Source organism: Girardinichthys multiradiatus, chromosome 3, assembly GCF_021462225.1.
Source record: "Girardinichthys multiradiatus isolate DD_20200921_A chromosome 3, DD_fGirMul_XY1, whole genome shotgun sequence".
Classification (NCBI taxonomy): domain Eukaryota; kingdom Metazoa; phylum Chordata; class Actinopteri; order Cyprinodontiformes; family Goodeidae; genus Girardinichthys; species Girardinichthys multiradiatus.
In genome coordinates this window covers 20109713-20128084 of record NC_061796.1, presented here as the reverse complement: position 1 = coordinate 20128084, position 18372 = coordinate 20109713, and the positions used below count along the sequence as shown (strand labels likewise).

Below are 18372 nucleotides of genomic sequence, written 5' to 3'. Positions count from 1 at the left end.
CCTTTATTTTTTTGAGCAGTGTAGTTTCTCCTTAAACTGAAACTGGAATCAGCAAATCATAAAATTAACATTGGTACAGTTCCTTTTCTTCCCACTGGACAGGTTATGGCTGATCAGTGTCCATGGAGTATACCTGTCTCGGTCTCTCCGAGATCCCGCTCGAAGCCCTCCACTTCTCCGCTCCCTTTCCCGATCTCTGTTTCTCAATCGTTGCATCAGATCTGGGGGTACAAAAAACAAAACAGACAAAATAATTGATCATTTTTTTACCTAAAATATATTTACAATGATAGTACAATCAACTATTCTCAGCAAGACTGAAGCAACCATTCATGGAAGAAAATGTTATATGCAGTAGGTTCTATGTGTTGTCATACTTGAATTGTAATCGTGATGACACGTACTGCTGGCCTGCATGCCCTTGCTGACACTCTGAACGCAGTCCAGGTTGGGCAGCTTGTCGTTGGAGAGCAGCGCCAGAGCGATGGCCGTGTAGAAGCTGCGGGCCACGCCGCTGCCCTCCCCAGGCTCGTCTTTGAAGGTGACCTTCACCCGGTGCACAGCCATGGGGGTGGTTGTGCAACGCCTGCCAAAGTGTGCGTTCAGCTGACGCATGGTCTGCTGTATTAACTGGTCTCGGTCACGGTCCACTTCCAGGGCGAGGTCTCGAGACTGAAGGTTCCTTAACTTCTCCATCTCCCGTCGGAACTTAGATTCTTTAACCTCAAAGCCGCCCAACTCTGTTAGAATCTGGGAACGAGATAACAGGATGGTTATTTGAAGCTCCATTACTGACATGCTGGGATAACCTCCACCTCTCCTTCAACAGAATATTATACCAGTGGTGGATGGCAGATGTAGAATTTGAAATTATTTGAAATGGAAAGGTCATTCTTACTGCTTTGTTACTTTATTTACAAAAAGTTTTAATTAGCAAATAACATCAATGTTACACGTAGATAACAGATGGACATAAAATATTAAGTATTAACTTCTTCTAGTTGGCTTATATGAAGTTTAATCAAATTTACCGATCCAGGCTCAGCGCCTACATCCTCCATGAAGACACGACCAAAGAGTTCAAGTGACAGGCGCCAGCGACCAAGCAACATGTCGTGTGAAATCATCATCCCCATGAAACTGCACTGAGGTCTGGATGGCAAGAGGAGAAAAATAATACATTTGGAAGTTTTAAACATGTTTTCATTAAATTTTTGATTTTGTAGGAAATTGCAACTGCACATCTCAACCACATGATCATGGTGCACTTACCTGAATGATGGAAGAGGAGGACCGTCACTCTCTGTGAGTCCGATCTCAGCAAGTAGGCTGCTCTTCAGCTGGGCAGCGAGGTCATGGGGTGAAGGGCCTGCTTTCGAAGTCTCCATCTCCTGCTCTCCCAGAGTCAGGTTCTCAGTGTTTCGCTGGCCACCTTCCATACTCATGACATTTTTTAGGTTGGCGGTGTAGGACATCTTTGTGGGCAGGATCTGTTTTAGCAAAAATAATGAGCTGTTCTTTAGTAACGTCAAATATTTTCTATTTTAAAATAATAACAGTTATAATCATAATGAGGACTCCCCAATGTGTTTCAATAACCAAATTTAAACTATTTTGATGAAAGGACTGCAAATACATCCATTCAGAACAAAGGAGCAAAAATCTAATCTTTCATAGATGTCATGTCCTCTAGGAATTTGCTATGCACATGGCTGACAGTTTTAGCAAAAAGGTGGTTAATAAAAATAAAAAAACGCAAAAAGGTGGTTGCTTTATTATTGCTAAATATTTTGATGACTATATTGGTTACAATTAACCAACATTTTCTTCCCATCATCATGATGTTCCTACCAGGCATGATCTGGAATGAGATTCTAATGGTACGATAGGTAAAAATCCCACAGCATCATAGTATAAACAATAGAATTAAAAAAATGTTTTGCATGATTCAATTGCTTTAATTAAAACTAGAAAAAAATTCCAAGTCATAATTTTATCAATAACATTTAATTTTCATTCATGAACCAAATTATATAATGAACACCTTTCTAAATTAAGCAGTATTTTTAAGGCCTTATTGTGCAGAATATTGTACTTTTTCCCATGGTGCTCTTTATAGTGTTACAAGTAGTGCAAGCTGATATTAGCTGGTGAAATAGCAGGCTATCTGAGGGAGCGAGCCTGCAGACATGCTGTTTGTACACGCCAGCTGTAGTTTTAGACAAGTGTTTTCTCAACAGGAGGGATTGGTGGGACTGATTTAGTTTCCACACTATGACTGCCCACGTTTTGTAGAACAACAAATGTATCCAAACAGCCCTTCTTGGATTTTGATTAGAAATATCATCCAGTTCTAGTCATACACAGAACATCACTGCTAGTCTGTTTGGCTAGCTGAGTGGTATGACTGCTAGGGACAGGGTAGACATAAGACCATGTTTTACCTCCAAACAGTTCCTATCCATGCTCGTCTCAGCCAGGCCTTTGGTTGTCATATAAGACGAAGAGTACAAGCCCTGAGAGGGACGCCCAAAGAGATCCTCTTTTCTGGCATTTGGCTGTTTGGTGAAGAACCACAACGGGGTTAAAGCCATGGAGATGTATAGTATAATGGTAAACATGAACTCATAGTTGCAGTTAACGTCTGTGTGCTCTCTTGGCCATCACTTTAAACTATCCTTAAAATTCTGAATTATCGAAGTCACACAATTGCTACAGAAAATGCTTTGCATTCTTCAAGCTATAATAAAATCCAAAGCTCTGTTGTTTAAAGCCAGTTTTACCCCAAATTACTTGCATTCTGAGGAGAGGCTAGCTGTACTAATGCATCTATCAATGGTGAGGTATTATTCAAACTCAGTCCTATTGCCATCTTCCGATTAAAAGTGATCCCTGCAACTTAACTGACTCACACCTTGGCTGTTTCAGAAGAAGAGTTTAACCAAGAATCTAAATTAATCTACTCCAGCTGCTGAACATTTTAAATACGTACAGGCTGCTGTTGTCTGAGGCTCTGTTTTACATTTTTGTCATGTTTTACATCTCTAAGTCTGACCTGCAGAAGATGGGGTTGGTCTGCCAGTGGAATGGCCTCCGCTAGAGGAACATCAAAAGGGTTGGGAGGGATGCAGCCCAAGAAGGTCATGGAGTCCGAGCGGCGGAAGAAAGGGTGATTCTGACCCGTTTCAGATGGAACTGAATCTTCATCCTTGTCTTGAAGAGTTGAACCTGTGTTGAAAGAACCAGAGATTAACTGAGAATATAGTTACTATTGTAGTCTAACCTATTTTAAACTGATGTCACCCCCTACTTTGATTGGTGTCCTCATCATTTTCATGCTCAGAATCCTCATTGTCCAAACCGAGCTCCAAAATCTCTCGATTCCTAAATGTTTATCATAGTGTTAAAAATTGTTACATATTCTAAGAAAAACTTTGAAAAAACTATTAATTGTCAAACCAATAGGTTACCCTTCTCCCCCCTCATTATTTAAATCCACCTTTTTCTATCGATCTGCAAAGTGTCCAAAGTGGTCTGCTGATTCATAGCCTTTATCCAGTAAATAAGAGCCTGGAATACATAGGCCACGTGTTTCAGCGAGCACACATCCAGAACCGGAAGCACATCAGAATGCTCGTCATTGTGGGAGCGCATCAGAGACAAGGCGTAGTTCAGGAAGTCTCCCCGTGCGGACATCATGCCCTGACGAGCAGTCAGCAGTGTGGCTGCTCTCCTGAAATATAACAAATAAAAATGGCACACTGATGTGTGGAACATCAAGGTTTTGATGTTGATTAAAATTGCGTGTCCTCGTTCTCCAACACATTTCAATAGATAAATCCACTTGAAAACTCTACCTCCGTCCTTCCAGAGTACGGAGGCTGGCCTCCTCCCGGGCGGTCATGCGTTCTCGGCGAGCCGAGTGCTGTGAGGCATGAAGCGGGTGACTGGGGTGACCGGGGTCTCCAGCTGAGGACAGAGCCGAGCCGTAGCGCAACTGAGCCTCAGTGGAATCCATGATGGACACCATCCAGTTCCAGGTGGGAATCAGCTTTTCTTCTACATAATTCTGGTAGATAAAACAAACATCAACTCCTTAGCCATAATTTAACCCAAATGATTATGGCTGCTAGGTGGAGATCAGAGCATGTCAATCATAGTCAATAAACAGGGTGGATGACAACTTTTGCTCTAGTGAAATTAAAAGGACACTGAATGATTTTAAGTGAGGTTCTAGGACATTATTATGAGCACTAGCTGCTTTACTTGTAGACACACAACATATTGCTGCAAGTTTGTAGAGAGGTGAAGAACTCCTCAGAGAGATGGACGGCTAACAGTCAGATGGAGGCAGTCTGTTTCCTCAGCTAAACAACATCCGTCTAACAGATACCACTCTGCCAATTACTCCACTTTTCTACAAACTCACCGGGATAGAACATGTCTCTACAACAGGTAAGGGAACTTTCACTACTTATGTCACAGAACCTCAAAAGAAATCATCAATCCAATGCAACAACAAATTCAGAACTGGATCTGATCAGAAAAACTATAAGGTGGCAAACACCAAATTAGTTGTAAACAGCGAACCTGTAACATATGTAAATGTGATACCTAGGCTTTAAATACAAGTTTTTATATTGTATAGGGTGGGTCAGATGAGAAAAAAAACACTATATTAAACTAATTACATAATACTGTGCTGGTATTTCCAGGTGTGTGTTGTAATGGTTTCCCTCGGGTTAACTAGGCACGTTTCTCTGTAAAAGCCAATAACTATTCTTCAGCAAAGCTTCTTTAACATGTGGGGCTCCCCAAGGCTCAATGCTCAGTCTATTGTTGTTTTCTTTTTAAATACTTCCCTGAGCAAGTATTTTTCAGTCTTTTATTGAAATCTACCATTTATATGGTAATTCAGTAATGCATATCTTTTAACCCACACCAGTTGGATGACTATATTAATCAACTGCCTAATTAAAATAAAAGACTGACTAGTAAAACAGAAACAATTGCCCCTTTACACTAGCCCCCACTCGGCGTGGTTCGGTACGGCTCTGCTCACTCTGTAGGCGTTTCCTTTAGTAATGGTTACGTGGAACTGTTGCCATTTTTAGTACCTGGTTGCCTGCTTTTCCACCCGTGCCGACCCATACTGAAAACATGACATCAGAAGACTGTCGGTCACTGATTGGGTAGAGGGCAGCGTCACTAGTCACAACATATTTTTAAAACCAATATCTTCAACCATTAAATCGCTGTACAAATTCACGTTAAAATTTAAGTCCCCACATATAAAGCAGGGAATGGTCAGGCACTGGTTTATTGGTATAATCTTCTCACTAAATATTAAGTTTCAGAAGGACAACATTTGTTAAGTTTTTCTCCGCACAAGACTGTTAACTAAAGATGATCAAGCCTTTCAGGCTGTGGAATAACCTTCCTCCTCAGTTGTGTTTGGTTGATTCATTGGATTAAAAAAAAAAAAAAGACTGACATCAGTTTACTCATTTTCCCATTTTCTCCCATTTATCTTTGATGTGCATGTCTTTATGATCCTTATGTCTTGTGATTTTTACCTTTATCTTTCACAGTGCCTTGCAAAAATTTGCTTTATAAATAAATTATTAATTCATAAAACTAAGGATGGTGAACAAGTTTACATATGTACTTTTTGGTGCTAACTAATAGACTGATACATTGTAAATGTCTTACACTAAACACACAAACAATAAATTAAAACAAATTTAAAATTAAAAATTAAAAAAAACATTTAGGCACATTTTATCTTTGTCCAGCAGTGGAACATATTTATTAGACTTGATCTCATTTGTATCACCTGTAGGCTGACTGCATCCTGGTAGGAGAGCTTGACAGCTGCAGGATACTGCGAGTAGACAAGATGATTATACTTAGGAATCAGACTCATGAGGTCTGATATCTGCCTGATGACGATGCTGTAGGCACGGGCGAGACTGCTGGCCGATGTCAGGTAGCTACTGGTGTTACTGGCTTCGAGCGCTGCTGCCGCAGCCGCTGCACTGGAGCTGATTGCACTGGAGCGGCGCAGGTTTGTAGGGTCAATGTATATCAAGCCAGTTGAGCTTGCTGTGTGAAAGGCAAGCATCACAGTGATTAGGTTTACACATCCTTTGTCAATCAAGACTTTAGAAACAAGAACATAGCCGTTTTCTACACACCAGCAGGTGTTGAGGAGCTGGAGGGGCCGCTTCCGCTAGCTCTTTGGCTTGGGGTATTCCTAACGGCCCACTGCATGGAGCGAGGAGCCTGGGCTGCAGTGTTGGCATGGGAGGCGCTTGTAGTCCTTTCCAGCGGCTCATCCAAGAGGAATGTCTCCTGGTCAACATCATCACTCTGACTGCTGCTGCTGTCTGAGTCACTTGAGTCGTTTGATTGGGAGTCATCCTCTGAAAAGAAGGCAGGGACACTGCTGGCACCTTCAGCAAAGAAAAAGATTAACAGAACGATAAAGACGACAAGTTAAGAGGTCCCCTTTATACTACTTTCAATTCAGTTTTACACTGGCAGCAATGGACATTAGTGAAACACACCGCTACATAGCAGAACATCACAAATATGACAAAAAAAGTAGAGAGTCTGAACAGATATTGCTCTGCTAATGAAATTTGGGATAAACTCGGGTGATTTTAGTTGTTTCTTGTCACCTTAAAACTGTTCCTGTGATAAATACTAAAGCCAGTCTTTTCAGAATTAAAAAAATAAACAGCAATGAAAACATAAATGCTGTCAGCACTAGCAATATTAGTAGGATATACACACTGTACATAACAAAGGCAGAGGAAAAAGACCACAAACGTTGACAAACAAAACCCAACAAAACTAAGTTAATTAGTTTGTTATTAAGGTGAAAGGTCAACAAGACAACATTTGTGATAAGAGACAGTATTAGCAAACGTGAGACGAAGTTGTGAAGGAACTGAAGGAACTCTCATAAGGAAACTGTGTATGCAGTGTGCAAATTCAATCTTGCCCTGAAATCTGTGTATGCATTGAAATAAGGAGGAGCTCATACCAACAATAGGAAATGCCAAGGACACCCTACTGCCTGCAAATGAAATACATTGGGTATTCAGCCAGGGATAGTTTAGCTGCTGTATCATTAGCTCTCCCAAACATAAATCCCCACAAACCAAAATGCTTCCCATTAAGCACAAAAGAAGACTGACTCTTTAGATAAGGAAAAATATAGAAATTGTGTCCGTTTTTTTAGGCTGCTAGACCGTTGCTCAAACAAGAAAATATTTACTTCATACGAACAGATTGCATTAAAACAACCTTTTAAAAAGGTAAAACTCTAAGAGACCGGGGGATGTTTCCTAATAGAAAGATTTAAAGGGATAGCGGAGACTTTTTGAGGTGAGGTTCTGTTCAACAGTTCTGAGCAGTTAATATCTTACCTGTAGTAGATGACTCTCTTGTGATATGGATTTATTATAAACTCATTAGTTGGTCCCAAAGGCTGAAGCTAATGGCTTATCACAGAGGTGCCTGAGACAAAATGAGACTTCTACAGTTTTATATACAACTTGAATCTCAAAATTGCCTTTAAACTCTCAACACCTGTTTATTTTCACGGGTGATGGAAGTAGAAGGCGGTGTGCCGTCAGTGATCTTAATGTGTGAAACACACTGAGAATGAAGAATCCTTAGTCAGAGAAACCGCCCTATCCAACAATGAAGCCGATTAAAAATGATTGACTGGAACCAATTTTTACACAGCTTTACTTCTACAGGTCCTTCTCAAAATATTAGCATATTGTGATAAAGTTCATTATTTTCCATAATGTAATGATGAAAATTTAACATTCATATATTTTAGATTCATTGCACACTAACTGAAATATTTCAGGTCTTTTATTGTCTTAATACGGATGATTGTGGCATACAGCTCATGAAAACCCAACATTCCTATCTCACAAAATTAGCATATTTCATCCGACCAATAAAAGAAAAGTGTTTTTAATACAAAAAACGTCAACCTTCAAATAATCATGTACAGTTATGCACTCAATACTTGGTCGGGAATCCTTTTGCAGAAATGACTGCTTCAGTGCGGCGTGGCATGGAGGCAATCAGCCTGTGGCACTGCTGAGGTCTTATGGAGGCCCAGGATGCTTCGATAGCGGCCTTTAGCTCATCCAGAGTGTTGGGTCTTGAGTCTCTCAACGTTCTCTTCACAATATCCCACAGATTCTCTATGGGGTTCAGGTCAGGAGAGTTGGCAGGCCAATTGAGCACAGTGATACCATGGTCAGTAAACCATTTACCAGTGGTTTTGGCACTGTGAGCAGGTGCCAGGTTGTGCTGAAAAATGAAATCTTCATCTCCATAAAGCTTTTCAGCAGATGGAAGCATGAAGTGCTCCAAAATCTCCTGATAGCTAGCTGCATTGACCCTGCCCTTGATAAAACACAGTGGACCAACACCAGCAGCTGACACGACACCCCAGACCATCACTGACTGTGGGTACTTGACACTGGACTTCTGGCATTTTGGCATTTCCTTCTCCCCAGTCTTCCTCCAGACTCTGGCACCTTGATTTCCGAATGACATGCAGCATTTGCTTTCATCCAAAAAAAGTACTTTGGACCACTGAGCAACAGTCCAGTGCTGCTTCTCTGTAGCCCAGGTCAGGCGCTTCTGCCGCTGTTTCTGGTTCAAAAGTGGCTTGACCTGGGGAATGCGGCACCTGTAGCCCATTTCCTGCACACGCCTGTGCACGGTGGCTCTGGATGTTTCTACTCCAGACTCAGTCCACTGCTTCTGCAGGTCCCCCAAGGTCTGGAATCGGCCCTTCTCCACAATCTTCCTCAGGGTCCGGTCACCTCTTCTCGTTGTGCAGCGTTTTCTGCCACACTTTTTCCTTCCCACAGACTTCCCACTGAAGTGCCTTGATACAGCACTCTGGGAACAGCCTATTCGTTCAGAAATTTCTTTCTGTGTCTTACCCTCTTGCTTGAGGGTGTCAATAGTGGCCTTCTGGACAGCAGTCAGGTCGGCAGTCTTACCCATGATTGGGGTTTTGAGTGATGAACCAGGCTGGGAGTTTTAAAGGCCTCAGGAATCTTTTGCAGGTTTTTAGAGTTAACTCGTTGATTCAGATGATTAGGTTCATAGCTCATTTAGAGACCCTTTTAATGATGTGCTAATTTTGTGAGATAGGAATTTTGGGTTTTCATGAGCTGTATGCCAAAATCATCCGTATTAAGACAATAAAAGACCTGAAATATTTCAGTTAGTGTGCAATGAATCTAAAATATATGAATGTTAAATTTTCATCATGACATTATGGAAAATAATGAACTTTATCACAATATGCTAATATTTTGAGAAGGACCTGTATATCAGTTACTCTGACTGAAAGCACATTACGTTCTCCTTTCTTTACACAGGAAGATCACTGGTGGAGCACAGTGTTTGACCTCCATGTACTGTTTAAATAATAATCAGCTTCTGTGGAAATTCCCAGCCGATGCAAAAATGAAAATGGTTTAAAGGCTCATAAAACAGTATTCACATAAACCTACATAAAATAAACAATTTATGAGATTGGAGTTTTGACGAGTTAGGATGGTAAAAGTGCCGTTTGATTTTGGGCCCTCAGACTAGCCATCAGCTTCAACCTCTGTAATAAACTAATCTAGATTTAAATGGATGAACCATCTACTGCATGATGGATGTTATCCACTTAGAACCATTTAACAGGGCTTTAACAATCCCTTTAAAAGTAAATTTTATATTAGTAAAGCAATGTTATAAAAATGATCTGCTGATCAACCTGCTTCAGAGCCAGCAGTCGCTGCCGTGACGACACTTCTGCGACCACTAGCATTATCTTGGTTGCTGTGGTTACTTTCACTGTCGCTCTCCGTCTCAGCGGCTGCCAGTAAGTCCAACTCCATGTCGCTTCCTGAAAGCAGAGACAAGAACATATTACCTCATGCAAAGCTGACTGGGATTATAAAATATATTTTTTTGTGATAAAGCCAATTACAATATTCCATCTCTGAAAAAAGCTGCCTTACCATCTTCATCATGCTCATCATGTTGACCTTCAGCTTCAGCATTTTCCTCACCCTGCTCCTCCTGGTCATCATGGTGGTCTTCCTCCCCAGCTACTCCCTCTACAACTTCAACCTGAAGAACATATCACAGATTCAAATGGAAAAAGAAAAGAAAAACTATGATGCAACCAGTCTAACATTATAAAGTAAAACGTGAAAAAAAATACACCGAGACAGCTATAAAAATAAAATAAAAGAAAATGCAGGCTGTGTACCACAACACAATAATACAAATTGTTTCAGCTGATGTTAATATGGCTACACACCTCTTCCACATCTGCTGACACGATGTCATCCTGCTCCTCATCTCGTCCTCTGACAGGCTGAGACTGGCTGCTCCGTCTGGGCTGAGGGTTCCTTATGATGTAAGAAGCAGCTGTTTGGCTGGAGCTGAAAAAAAATATCCCTGTTTTACTAAAAAGAAAAATCCAGCATCATCTTTTCGTTTAAGGTTTTTCTCTATAATACATTACACAGAAACAGAGATAGTATTGAAACAAAATGAACTGAATTGTGTCTTTGTGATCTGTAAAGAAGATTTTATCAACAAAAACTATAACTCAGCTTACATGGACACTAATACTTCCAAACACATCACATCATGTTTTCATGACTTTAAACCCACCTGCTGGATTGGTCCGGTGATGGTCTCGGAGGAAGCGGTTCCACAGAGAAAAGCTCCTCGCTCCCTTGAACTGCATCTATGCTGGTGCTGGCCAAAGTAAAAGGAGCTGTAGGTCTTGCTATTCCCATTCTCACCGGGACAATCAGTGACTCTGCAACGTTACACAGCTCCTCCACAGCGTAAGGCAGCAGAGCCTGGAAAACACGCCGGCATTTCCCAATGGGCTGTGGTATGAAGTTGCTGTGGGAAAGACATCAAAACAAACTCATGTTGACCTGGTGTACAAAGTGAAGCCAGGGACATGGAAAATGATCTCTTAGGTATTTCGGAGCAAAGCAAAACAAATAGAAGTCTACACCCAAAAATGTAATATGTCATAAACTTTAGTCTTACTTTTTCTTTTTGGAGGAAGCCATCTCTACACTGAGGATAACAAACACCCGAGCGACAGAGCGCAGAAACCTTCTAGTAACAGCTACTGCCTCCTCTCTCCTGCCTGGTGTATACTTGTTCTGCAGCTCCTTGACCAGAGTTCCCAGTAGCGTGTCTATGAACTATTGAGAAAAAAAAACACACACACACAAAGACCACCATTTAAATTAAATGCAGTTGAACCTTTGCATTAAAATAAACAAAACTAAGGTTACTGTCTTAACACATGGTACTATGGATGCAACATAATTTTCTAAGAAAGAATAGCTCAGATTGCACATGTATAGAGACTAACTGGACTTACAGTGATGTCAGGAGCACATTTAACAATGAGGCAGTGTGTGAAACAGTCGAGGCGAATGGTGCCACTCTGCTGATTCAAGTAGACCTGTTCTTCAGGCAGGAGGTGGGCAATTCTGCTGCTGGCACTAAGTCTAAAACACAGAGGAAACAAGTCTAAATGTTGACCTTACACCAGAAATACAGACTCTATGGAGCCTAAAACTATGGCTTTTTTTGGTAATTAAACAATTTAATAAAAATTATATCACAATCATATTTTGTTAATTAAAGTTAGAAAAAGAAAACCATTATGGAAATATTCTGACAATCTAAATGAAAAAAGGTGCAAACGCAACTTATGCCTTAAAAAAATAATTCAATCTTAAAATGAATATTTAAAGAACTGTCATGTAAACGCTTATTTATTTAATTGAACTGAGGTTAGCTTCTTTGCAAGCTAATGCTTTATTTTTTATGTATACACTACAGAGCTATCCACCTTTAATTAGTTCAAGAGATTTGTATACCTATAATAAAAAAAATGCTAAAGAAGAATGTGTCTGTGTCCAGACATAGCAAAAATCTCTTAACACTCATTCCCTCTAAAAATCTGATAATATTCTGCATTAATACATACGGATCTTTGTTTTCCTGAGAACCAAACATAATCATAGATTTGAGGGCATTCCAGTCCTGTAGCACTCTCTCCAGAGCCAGCTGAGCAAAGCGAGGAGGTTCCAGGTCATGGTCAGGCATATCGGAGTCTGAAAGAAGAATGTAACAGCTGTTTCAGGGAAATAATCATAAAGCATACATTACGCCACAAAATGCACAAAATGACATCTAAAATAACTAAACTATTGGCATTTGTCAGTCAGGACTAATAGTACAGTAGATCATAAAGCGCATTGCAAGTAAACTTACCTTCTGCATTAGCAGCCTTCCGGTTCCTGTCTTCTCTGATGCGTGGTGGCCTGTACTGACAGTGCTCAACACTTTGCCTGGCAACAGTTTGAACCAGGAACAGTAATATATGCTCTCCTCTGCAAAAAGAACCACAGATGAGTAAGACGCATGACCCTTTCCTCTGTTTTAAATCAAATATGGACATTGTAAAAACAGGACAGTTTTGGTGGTGAGAGCACTAAATACAGCAGAGCCAATTAGCCTGACCTCAGCTTACCAGGCCAAAACTAGAGAAAAGCCAACAATGTGGAAGCTATTACTGACTGATGACTCAAATGTAGCTATTTTTAACATAAAGTCTTCTAAAAAAACAGTCAAGGGAAGCAAAGAGATGCAATAAGCTCTTTAACAGGAAACTAAAAATGTCTGCAGTTTATTGAGGCTGTGAGTGAGAGATTTACAGTAGATAATAGAAAGGCTGGTTTTAAAGCAAATGTTGTCTCACACACATAGTGTGACATCACCTCTGCTGCTAATAATTTTTTAACAAGCACTGTGAGAAGACTTTAAAAACCTATATTTTAAATGGTGTTGTTAAATGACTGAATTTATACAGGGCTTTTCCAGTCATACTAACCAGTCAAAGTGCTTTAACACTAGAGCCTAATTCACTCAATACCACTCACAAGTGCAAACATTCATACTGATTCACAGATTGGCTAGGCCACATTAGTTAAGGGCCTTGCCCAGGGGCACATCGATGTCACCAGGTGACTATGAACCCATTCAAGCGATGGGTAAATGCTTAGAAGAATTCAATTTATGGATGGGGCTAAATTTTCTTCAGTTGAATTGAAACAAAACTGAAGTAATAATCTTTGTACCAAAGGAATATTGTTTAAAAGTTAGCACACAGCTTCAGTTAATACAGCTAGAAACCACCAATCAGGCTCGAAACCTGGGTGTAGTGATGGACTCAGACCTGAACCTTCAGAGGCACATAAAGGTAGTAACAAGGTCGGCCTTCTATCATCTAAAGAACATCTCCAGGATTAAAGGACTAATGTCTCAGCAGGACCTTGAAAAACTAATTCATGCGTTCATCTTTAGTAGAATTGATTACTGCAACAGTATCTTCACAGGTCTGCCTAAAAAGTCGATCAGACAGCTGCAGTTGATCCAGAACACTGCTGCCTGCGTCCTCACTAAAACTAAGAAAGTGGAGCACATCACCCTGGTTCTAAAGTCCTTACACTGGCTCCCTGTAGCTCAGAGAATAGACTTTAAAATACTTCTGTTAGTCTATAAATCACTGAATGCACCAAAATACATTACAGACTTGTTGTCAGTGTATCAACCACCCAGACCTCTCAGGTCTTCTGGCTCAAATCTACTTTGCAGAACCAGAACCAGAACCAAACATGGAGAAGCAGCTTTTAGTTCTTATGATCCACTAATCTGGAATAAACTCCCAGAAAACTGTAAAACTGTATCCATCATACTATTCTCTTTATTTTTCTTAATAACCTCTGTTGTTTGGTTTTCTGTATCATTGTAATGTTTCTCCTTGTGTACAGCGCCTTGAGTGCCTTGTTGCTGAAAAGCGCTATGTAAATAAACTTGAGTTGACAACATGTGGCAAGAGGAAACTGGAATAAAACCTATAACTTTCAGATTGCCTGCGATGGACTGGCAACCTGTCCAGGGTGTACCCCACCTCTCGCCCATAGACTGCTGGAGATAGGCACCAACTCCCCCGCGACCCACTACAGAAGAAGCGGTAGAAAATGACTGACTGACTGGCTTTCAGATTGCGAGATGACTTCTCTTGTCACTGAGCCACAGTTGCCTTGCACGACAAAAACATATTTTAAATGGCATTGTTATATTTTTTTACATTATAATTCTTAATGAAAAATCTAATCCGCAAAAAGATATCTGCAGGTACAAAAACACAGACATCAGCTGAAAAGCTCTATTCAGTGCACCTCTATCAAAAATGTAATGCAAAGCAGGCTGACCTGCTGTTTGGTGTCGTGACCAGGTTTGTTGTTGTTAGTAGCCTGTAGAGCAAGTCCAGACGAGCAGCCTTCTGGCCAGCTATCAGTGTTTTGCACTTGCATTTCTCCCAACAGTCACAGTAAGCTGTAGGAGAAGTCCTTTTCAACCTGAGGAGGGATTAAATTAAAATCACACAACAAAAATATAAATGATGAGTAACTCTAAAAATGCTTCAAGTCCAAACAAGGACTTACTTGCAGTCATGTCCTTTGTGACACACTCTCGCACACTCAGTGCAGCAGCAGAGCGACTCAAGCAGGCCACATGTTCGACACTCAAATATGTCCTAAAAACACAAACTCTGAATTAGAAAACAATTTCAATTCAAAACCAAAATATGTTGTAATGTAAAATAATTTAATCAGGCTCTCTTGTAATGCATTTCCCACAGTACTTCATGGCTGACCTGGTTAATGTGCTCAGCTCCAGTCCAAGTGAAACTGCAGGTGTCATTGCAGCAGAGGACATATAGTGGGGAATCATCTGGGTTGGTTCCCGAAGGGCAAATCATTTCCATGAACATGGAATCAGCATCGTCTTTATCTCCCATTCCTGGATCCCCCACTGTGTTCAAGACATTTGAGTAGCAAAATAAAAGAATGGAAAAGAAGAAAGAGTCAAAACACAATATCAAGCAACTGGAACAAAAACATATTTCAGACTTTATAACTCAAGGATAACCTGGAATGTTCAGGCTATTAATTAACCCCCTAAAATGACACAATATGAGCATTACTCCAGTCATTTATAGAAGTGGTGGCTGGTTGCAAATGTGTTTCTGATGTGTTAGGGAAACAACATGCACATGATACACATACAGGACATTTGGCACCACTTCCGAGATCTTTTCTTTTTAAATGACAAACATTAAAAACACTAACTCACTCTTGGCTATTTTCTGAGCTGCCTCAAGCACAGTAATAGCAGCTGGGTAGGCTCTTCCACTGACAGCCAGCATGAATGGGGTCATCCCTCTGGCATCCCTGTCAAACAGGTGCAGCAACATAGGCAAGAACGTCAGAAAGGCAAATACAGGAATAAGAATGGCTGTGAAGTAGATCATTTATCTCCTCATTGGAGAATATAGAGTTGAAAATTTCTACTTTGCAGAGAGCAGCTCCCATAAATGTGGCCTCAGAACAACACTATCACACATCAGCTTTAGGATAAGGTGAGCATTGGCCTTCCTGTCTTTAGACTCCACCACAGATGTCTCAGTTGATGGCCCTGTTGAAAAAGCAGAAGAGTTAGCTTCAAAATATTTAAACATGCTGCTCATGTAGTTCCAACGTACATTACAGAGTTTAGATTTTCAGGTCATTCCATTTTATTTATCCTCATAAACCAGAACCACAGGTTTTAAACTGGATTGTCTAGAAACTAAGCAAGTAGTAATATGGCACATTTCTGTTCTACTAGCGTGGATTAATTTAACAAATTCAACCAAAATAATTAGGGATAAAATGTTAAATTCAATTTATCTGACAAACAGCATGCTAATGAATATCAGTCAATGTGAAAACCAGCACATTTTGTCCATTAGAACGTAAAGTTAAAAAGTTGGAAAACAAATTTAACATTTTTCCATTCTCAATTTACTTTTTCCATACCTATATAAACCTGCAAAATGATAAAAAGGAAATTCCATACTTCTGAAGACAGTTTAGGATCCCTGAAAAGCATATTTAGAAACTATTCTCTTTTAAAGGGTCTGTAGGATCGCCAACCTATTTTTCCCATAGGGAGCAATATACCTGGTATGGTGGAGGTGCTGGGACCCTGGTTAGAACCTGAGGATGCTGTGGTGAGTGAACCCACTGCTGGTGCTAGAATGAAATCAATGTCACCATCTGTGGATGAGAATAAAAAAAAAAAGAGTTTGCTTTAACAAAATTATGATAATAAACGTACCTTCTCAAGAACGATTACTGTTTTCAACTAACAGTTTCGTTTAGATGCACTCACCAGGGTCCATTGGTGGAGGGTCTGGGACCCAACTGGGTGGGGCAATGGGTGGGGAGACAGGATCCTGATGGTCACTGGATGATGGACCGGACTCATGGCGGCCAAGACCTGCTGCTCTAAGAGACCTCCGCATCATTTCCCTTAATCGAAGCCTATCGGCAACATCAAAAATAAAACCGTTGATGAGAAGTTGTTCTTCGTTTGTATATTCTGTGCAATAATACTAATAATAATGATGATGTAACCGGTCATTTACCCTCTGCTACTGGAGGAGCCGGTCCTGTTTCCGGAGCTGTTGCTTGAGACCACAGAGATGGCATTGGCGATCGCTTCTACAGCAGACAGACGCTCTGCAAACGTGTTTCTCTCTGACCTTTCAGCTTCTGAAAAACAAACAGCTCCATCGTTCACATACATAAGAAAAGGGTCTGAAGGAGGCGAAGGGATTTCAAAATCACAGGAACAGAGTTTAGTCTTCAACAGTGTGTTAAAAGATTGATGTCTTTCAGGTAAATATTCTAATTAAGATGGAGCAGCTAAGATGCAAATAAAAACATTGAAACATCATTTAAACACTGAGCTAACAAACAAAATTACACATCAAAACAAAATAACAGACACTAGAACATGCAAAGGTTTACCTTCCTCCTCTTTGGTCTCTTTGTTGCTAACAGGAAAGCAGACAGAGACAGCAGCATGGAGGATGTTGCGGTTCCCATCACATCGATGGCCCAGAAGTGCTCCGAGGCCCTGGCTGCCCTGATCCAGAAGGAAGGCCTGCTCCAGGTTCATCAGATACTGCCGGCAAGCCTCGTAGTCACAGCGCAGGACATGCTGCATCAGGGTCTGTTTCTGCAAAGATCATTAAAGATGTCGTCTTCCTCATCATCAAAAACGCTAAATATTAGACCTCTGAAGAAGACCTACAGCATGTTGTTTTTCTGCTAGACGTATTAGTGTCATTATTTGTACATTATTAAAGAGAGATATTTACCTCAACAGCCATAATAATAACAGCAGCTTTCTTTTTAATGGTGGAATTAGACGGCAAATTGACCAGAGAGTGCACCCCCATCCCCAAGCTGTTAATAGGAGGCAGGTCCAACCAATCAGGATCCCGAATTCCTCCCATACAGTCTTTGGCCATAGGATAGATTGTCCCATTCCCATCCCGGAGGATGATGGGAGACTCCTGGGCAGGACAAAATATATACAGGTCCGTCTCATAATATTAGCATATTGTGATAAAGTTCATTATTTTCCATAATGTCATGATGAAAATTTAATATTCATATCTTTTAGATTCATTGCACACTAACTGAAATATTTCAGGTCTTTTATTGTCTTAATACGGATGATTTTGGCATACAGCTCATGAAAACCCAAAATTCCTATCTCACAAAATTAGCATATCATTAAAAGGGTCTCTAAACGAGCTATGAACCTAATCATCTGAATCAACGAGTTAACTCTAAACACCTGCAAAAGATTCCTGAGGCCTTTAAAACTCCCAGCCTGGTTCATCACTCAAAACCCCAATCATGGGTAAGACTGCCGACCTGACTGCTGTCCAGAAGGCCACTATTGACACCCTCAAGCAAGAGGGTAAGACACAGAAAGACATTTCTGAACGAATAGGCTGTTCCCAGAGTGCTGTATCAAGGCACCTCAGTGGGAAGTCTGTGGGAAGGAAAAAGTGTGGCAGAAAATGCTGCACAACGAGAAGAGGTGACCGGACCCTGAGGAAGATTGTGGAGAAGGGCCGATTCCAGACCTTGGGGGACCTGCGGAAGCAGTGGACTGAGTCTGGAGTAGAAACATCCAGAGCCACCGTGCACAGGCGTGTGCAGGAAATGAGCTACAGGTGCCGCATTCCCCAGGTCAAGCCACTTTTGAACCAGAAACAGCGGCAGAAGCGCCTGACCTGGGCTACAGAGAAGCAGCACTGGACTGTTGCTCAGTGGTCCAAAGTACTTTTTTCGGATGAAAGCAAATTCT

At 40.8% G+C, this 18372-nt stretch overlaps 1 protein-coding gene across 2 annotated transcripts in view; it reads right to left on the bottom strand.

Moving 5' to 3' along the window:
• ubr5 (ubiquitin protein ligase E3 component n-recognin 5) overlaps nucleotides 1-18372 on the bottom strand; it is a 54869-nt gene that overhangs the window by 10325 nt on the left and 26172 nt on the right. Inside the window, exons 20-48 of one of the 2 annotated variants that reach the window (XM_047361349.1) lie at nucleotides 17369-17566; nucleotides 17016-17226; nucleotides 16631-16757; nucleotides 16375-16526; nucleotides 16164-16259; nucleotides 15513-15636; nucleotides 15295-15392; nucleotides 14816-14973; nucleotides 14604-14695; nucleotides 14370-14516; nucleotides 12367-12485; nucleotides 12080-12206; nucleotides 11465-11594; nucleotides 11122-11282; nucleotides 10729-10968; nucleotides 10370-10493; nucleotides 10065-10176; nucleotides 9818-9949; nucleotides 6198-6455; nucleotides 5837-6105; nucleotides 3858-4069; nucleotides 3500-3733; nucleotides 3311-3384; nucleotides 3056-3228; nucleotides 2445-2558; nucleotides 1273-1490; nucleotides 1032-1152; nucleotides 378-750; nucleotides 134-221 (exon numbers count right to left, since the gene is read on the bottom strand). In XM_047361349.1, the coding sequence (XP_047217305.1) occupies nucleotides 134-221; nucleotides 378-750; nucleotides 1032-1152; nucleotides 1273-1490; nucleotides 2445-2558; nucleotides 3056-3228; nucleotides 3311-3384; nucleotides 3500-3733; nucleotides 3858-4069; nucleotides 5837-6105; nucleotides 6198-6455; nucleotides 9818-9949; nucleotides 10065-10176; nucleotides 10370-10493; nucleotides 10729-10968; nucleotides 11122-11282; nucleotides 11465-11594; nucleotides 12080-12206; nucleotides 12367-12485; nucleotides 14370-14516; nucleotides 14604-14695; nucleotides 14816-14973; nucleotides 15295-15392; nucleotides 15513-15636; nucleotides 16164-16259; nucleotides 16375-16526; nucleotides 16631-16757; nucleotides 17016-17226; nucleotides 17369-17566 (4682 nt within the window). Of the gene's footprint in view, nucleotides 1-133; nucleotides 222-377; nucleotides 751-1031; nucleotides 1153-1272; nucleotides 1491-2444; nucleotides 2559-3055; nucleotides 3229-3310; nucleotides 3385-3499; nucleotides 3734-3857; nucleotides 4070-5836; nucleotides 6106-6197; nucleotides 6459-9817; nucleotides 9950-10064; nucleotides 10177-10369; nucleotides 10494-10728; nucleotides 10969-11121; nucleotides 11283-11464; nucleotides 11595-12079; nucleotides 12207-12366; nucleotides 12486-14369; nucleotides 14517-14603; nucleotides 14696-14815; nucleotides 14974-15294; nucleotides 15393-15512; nucleotides 15637-16163; nucleotides 16260-16374; nucleotides 16527-16630; nucleotides 16758-17015; nucleotides 17227-17368; nucleotides 17567-18372 lie in introns of both variants that reach the window. The other variant, XM_047361350.1, reaches the window with a different exon arrangement.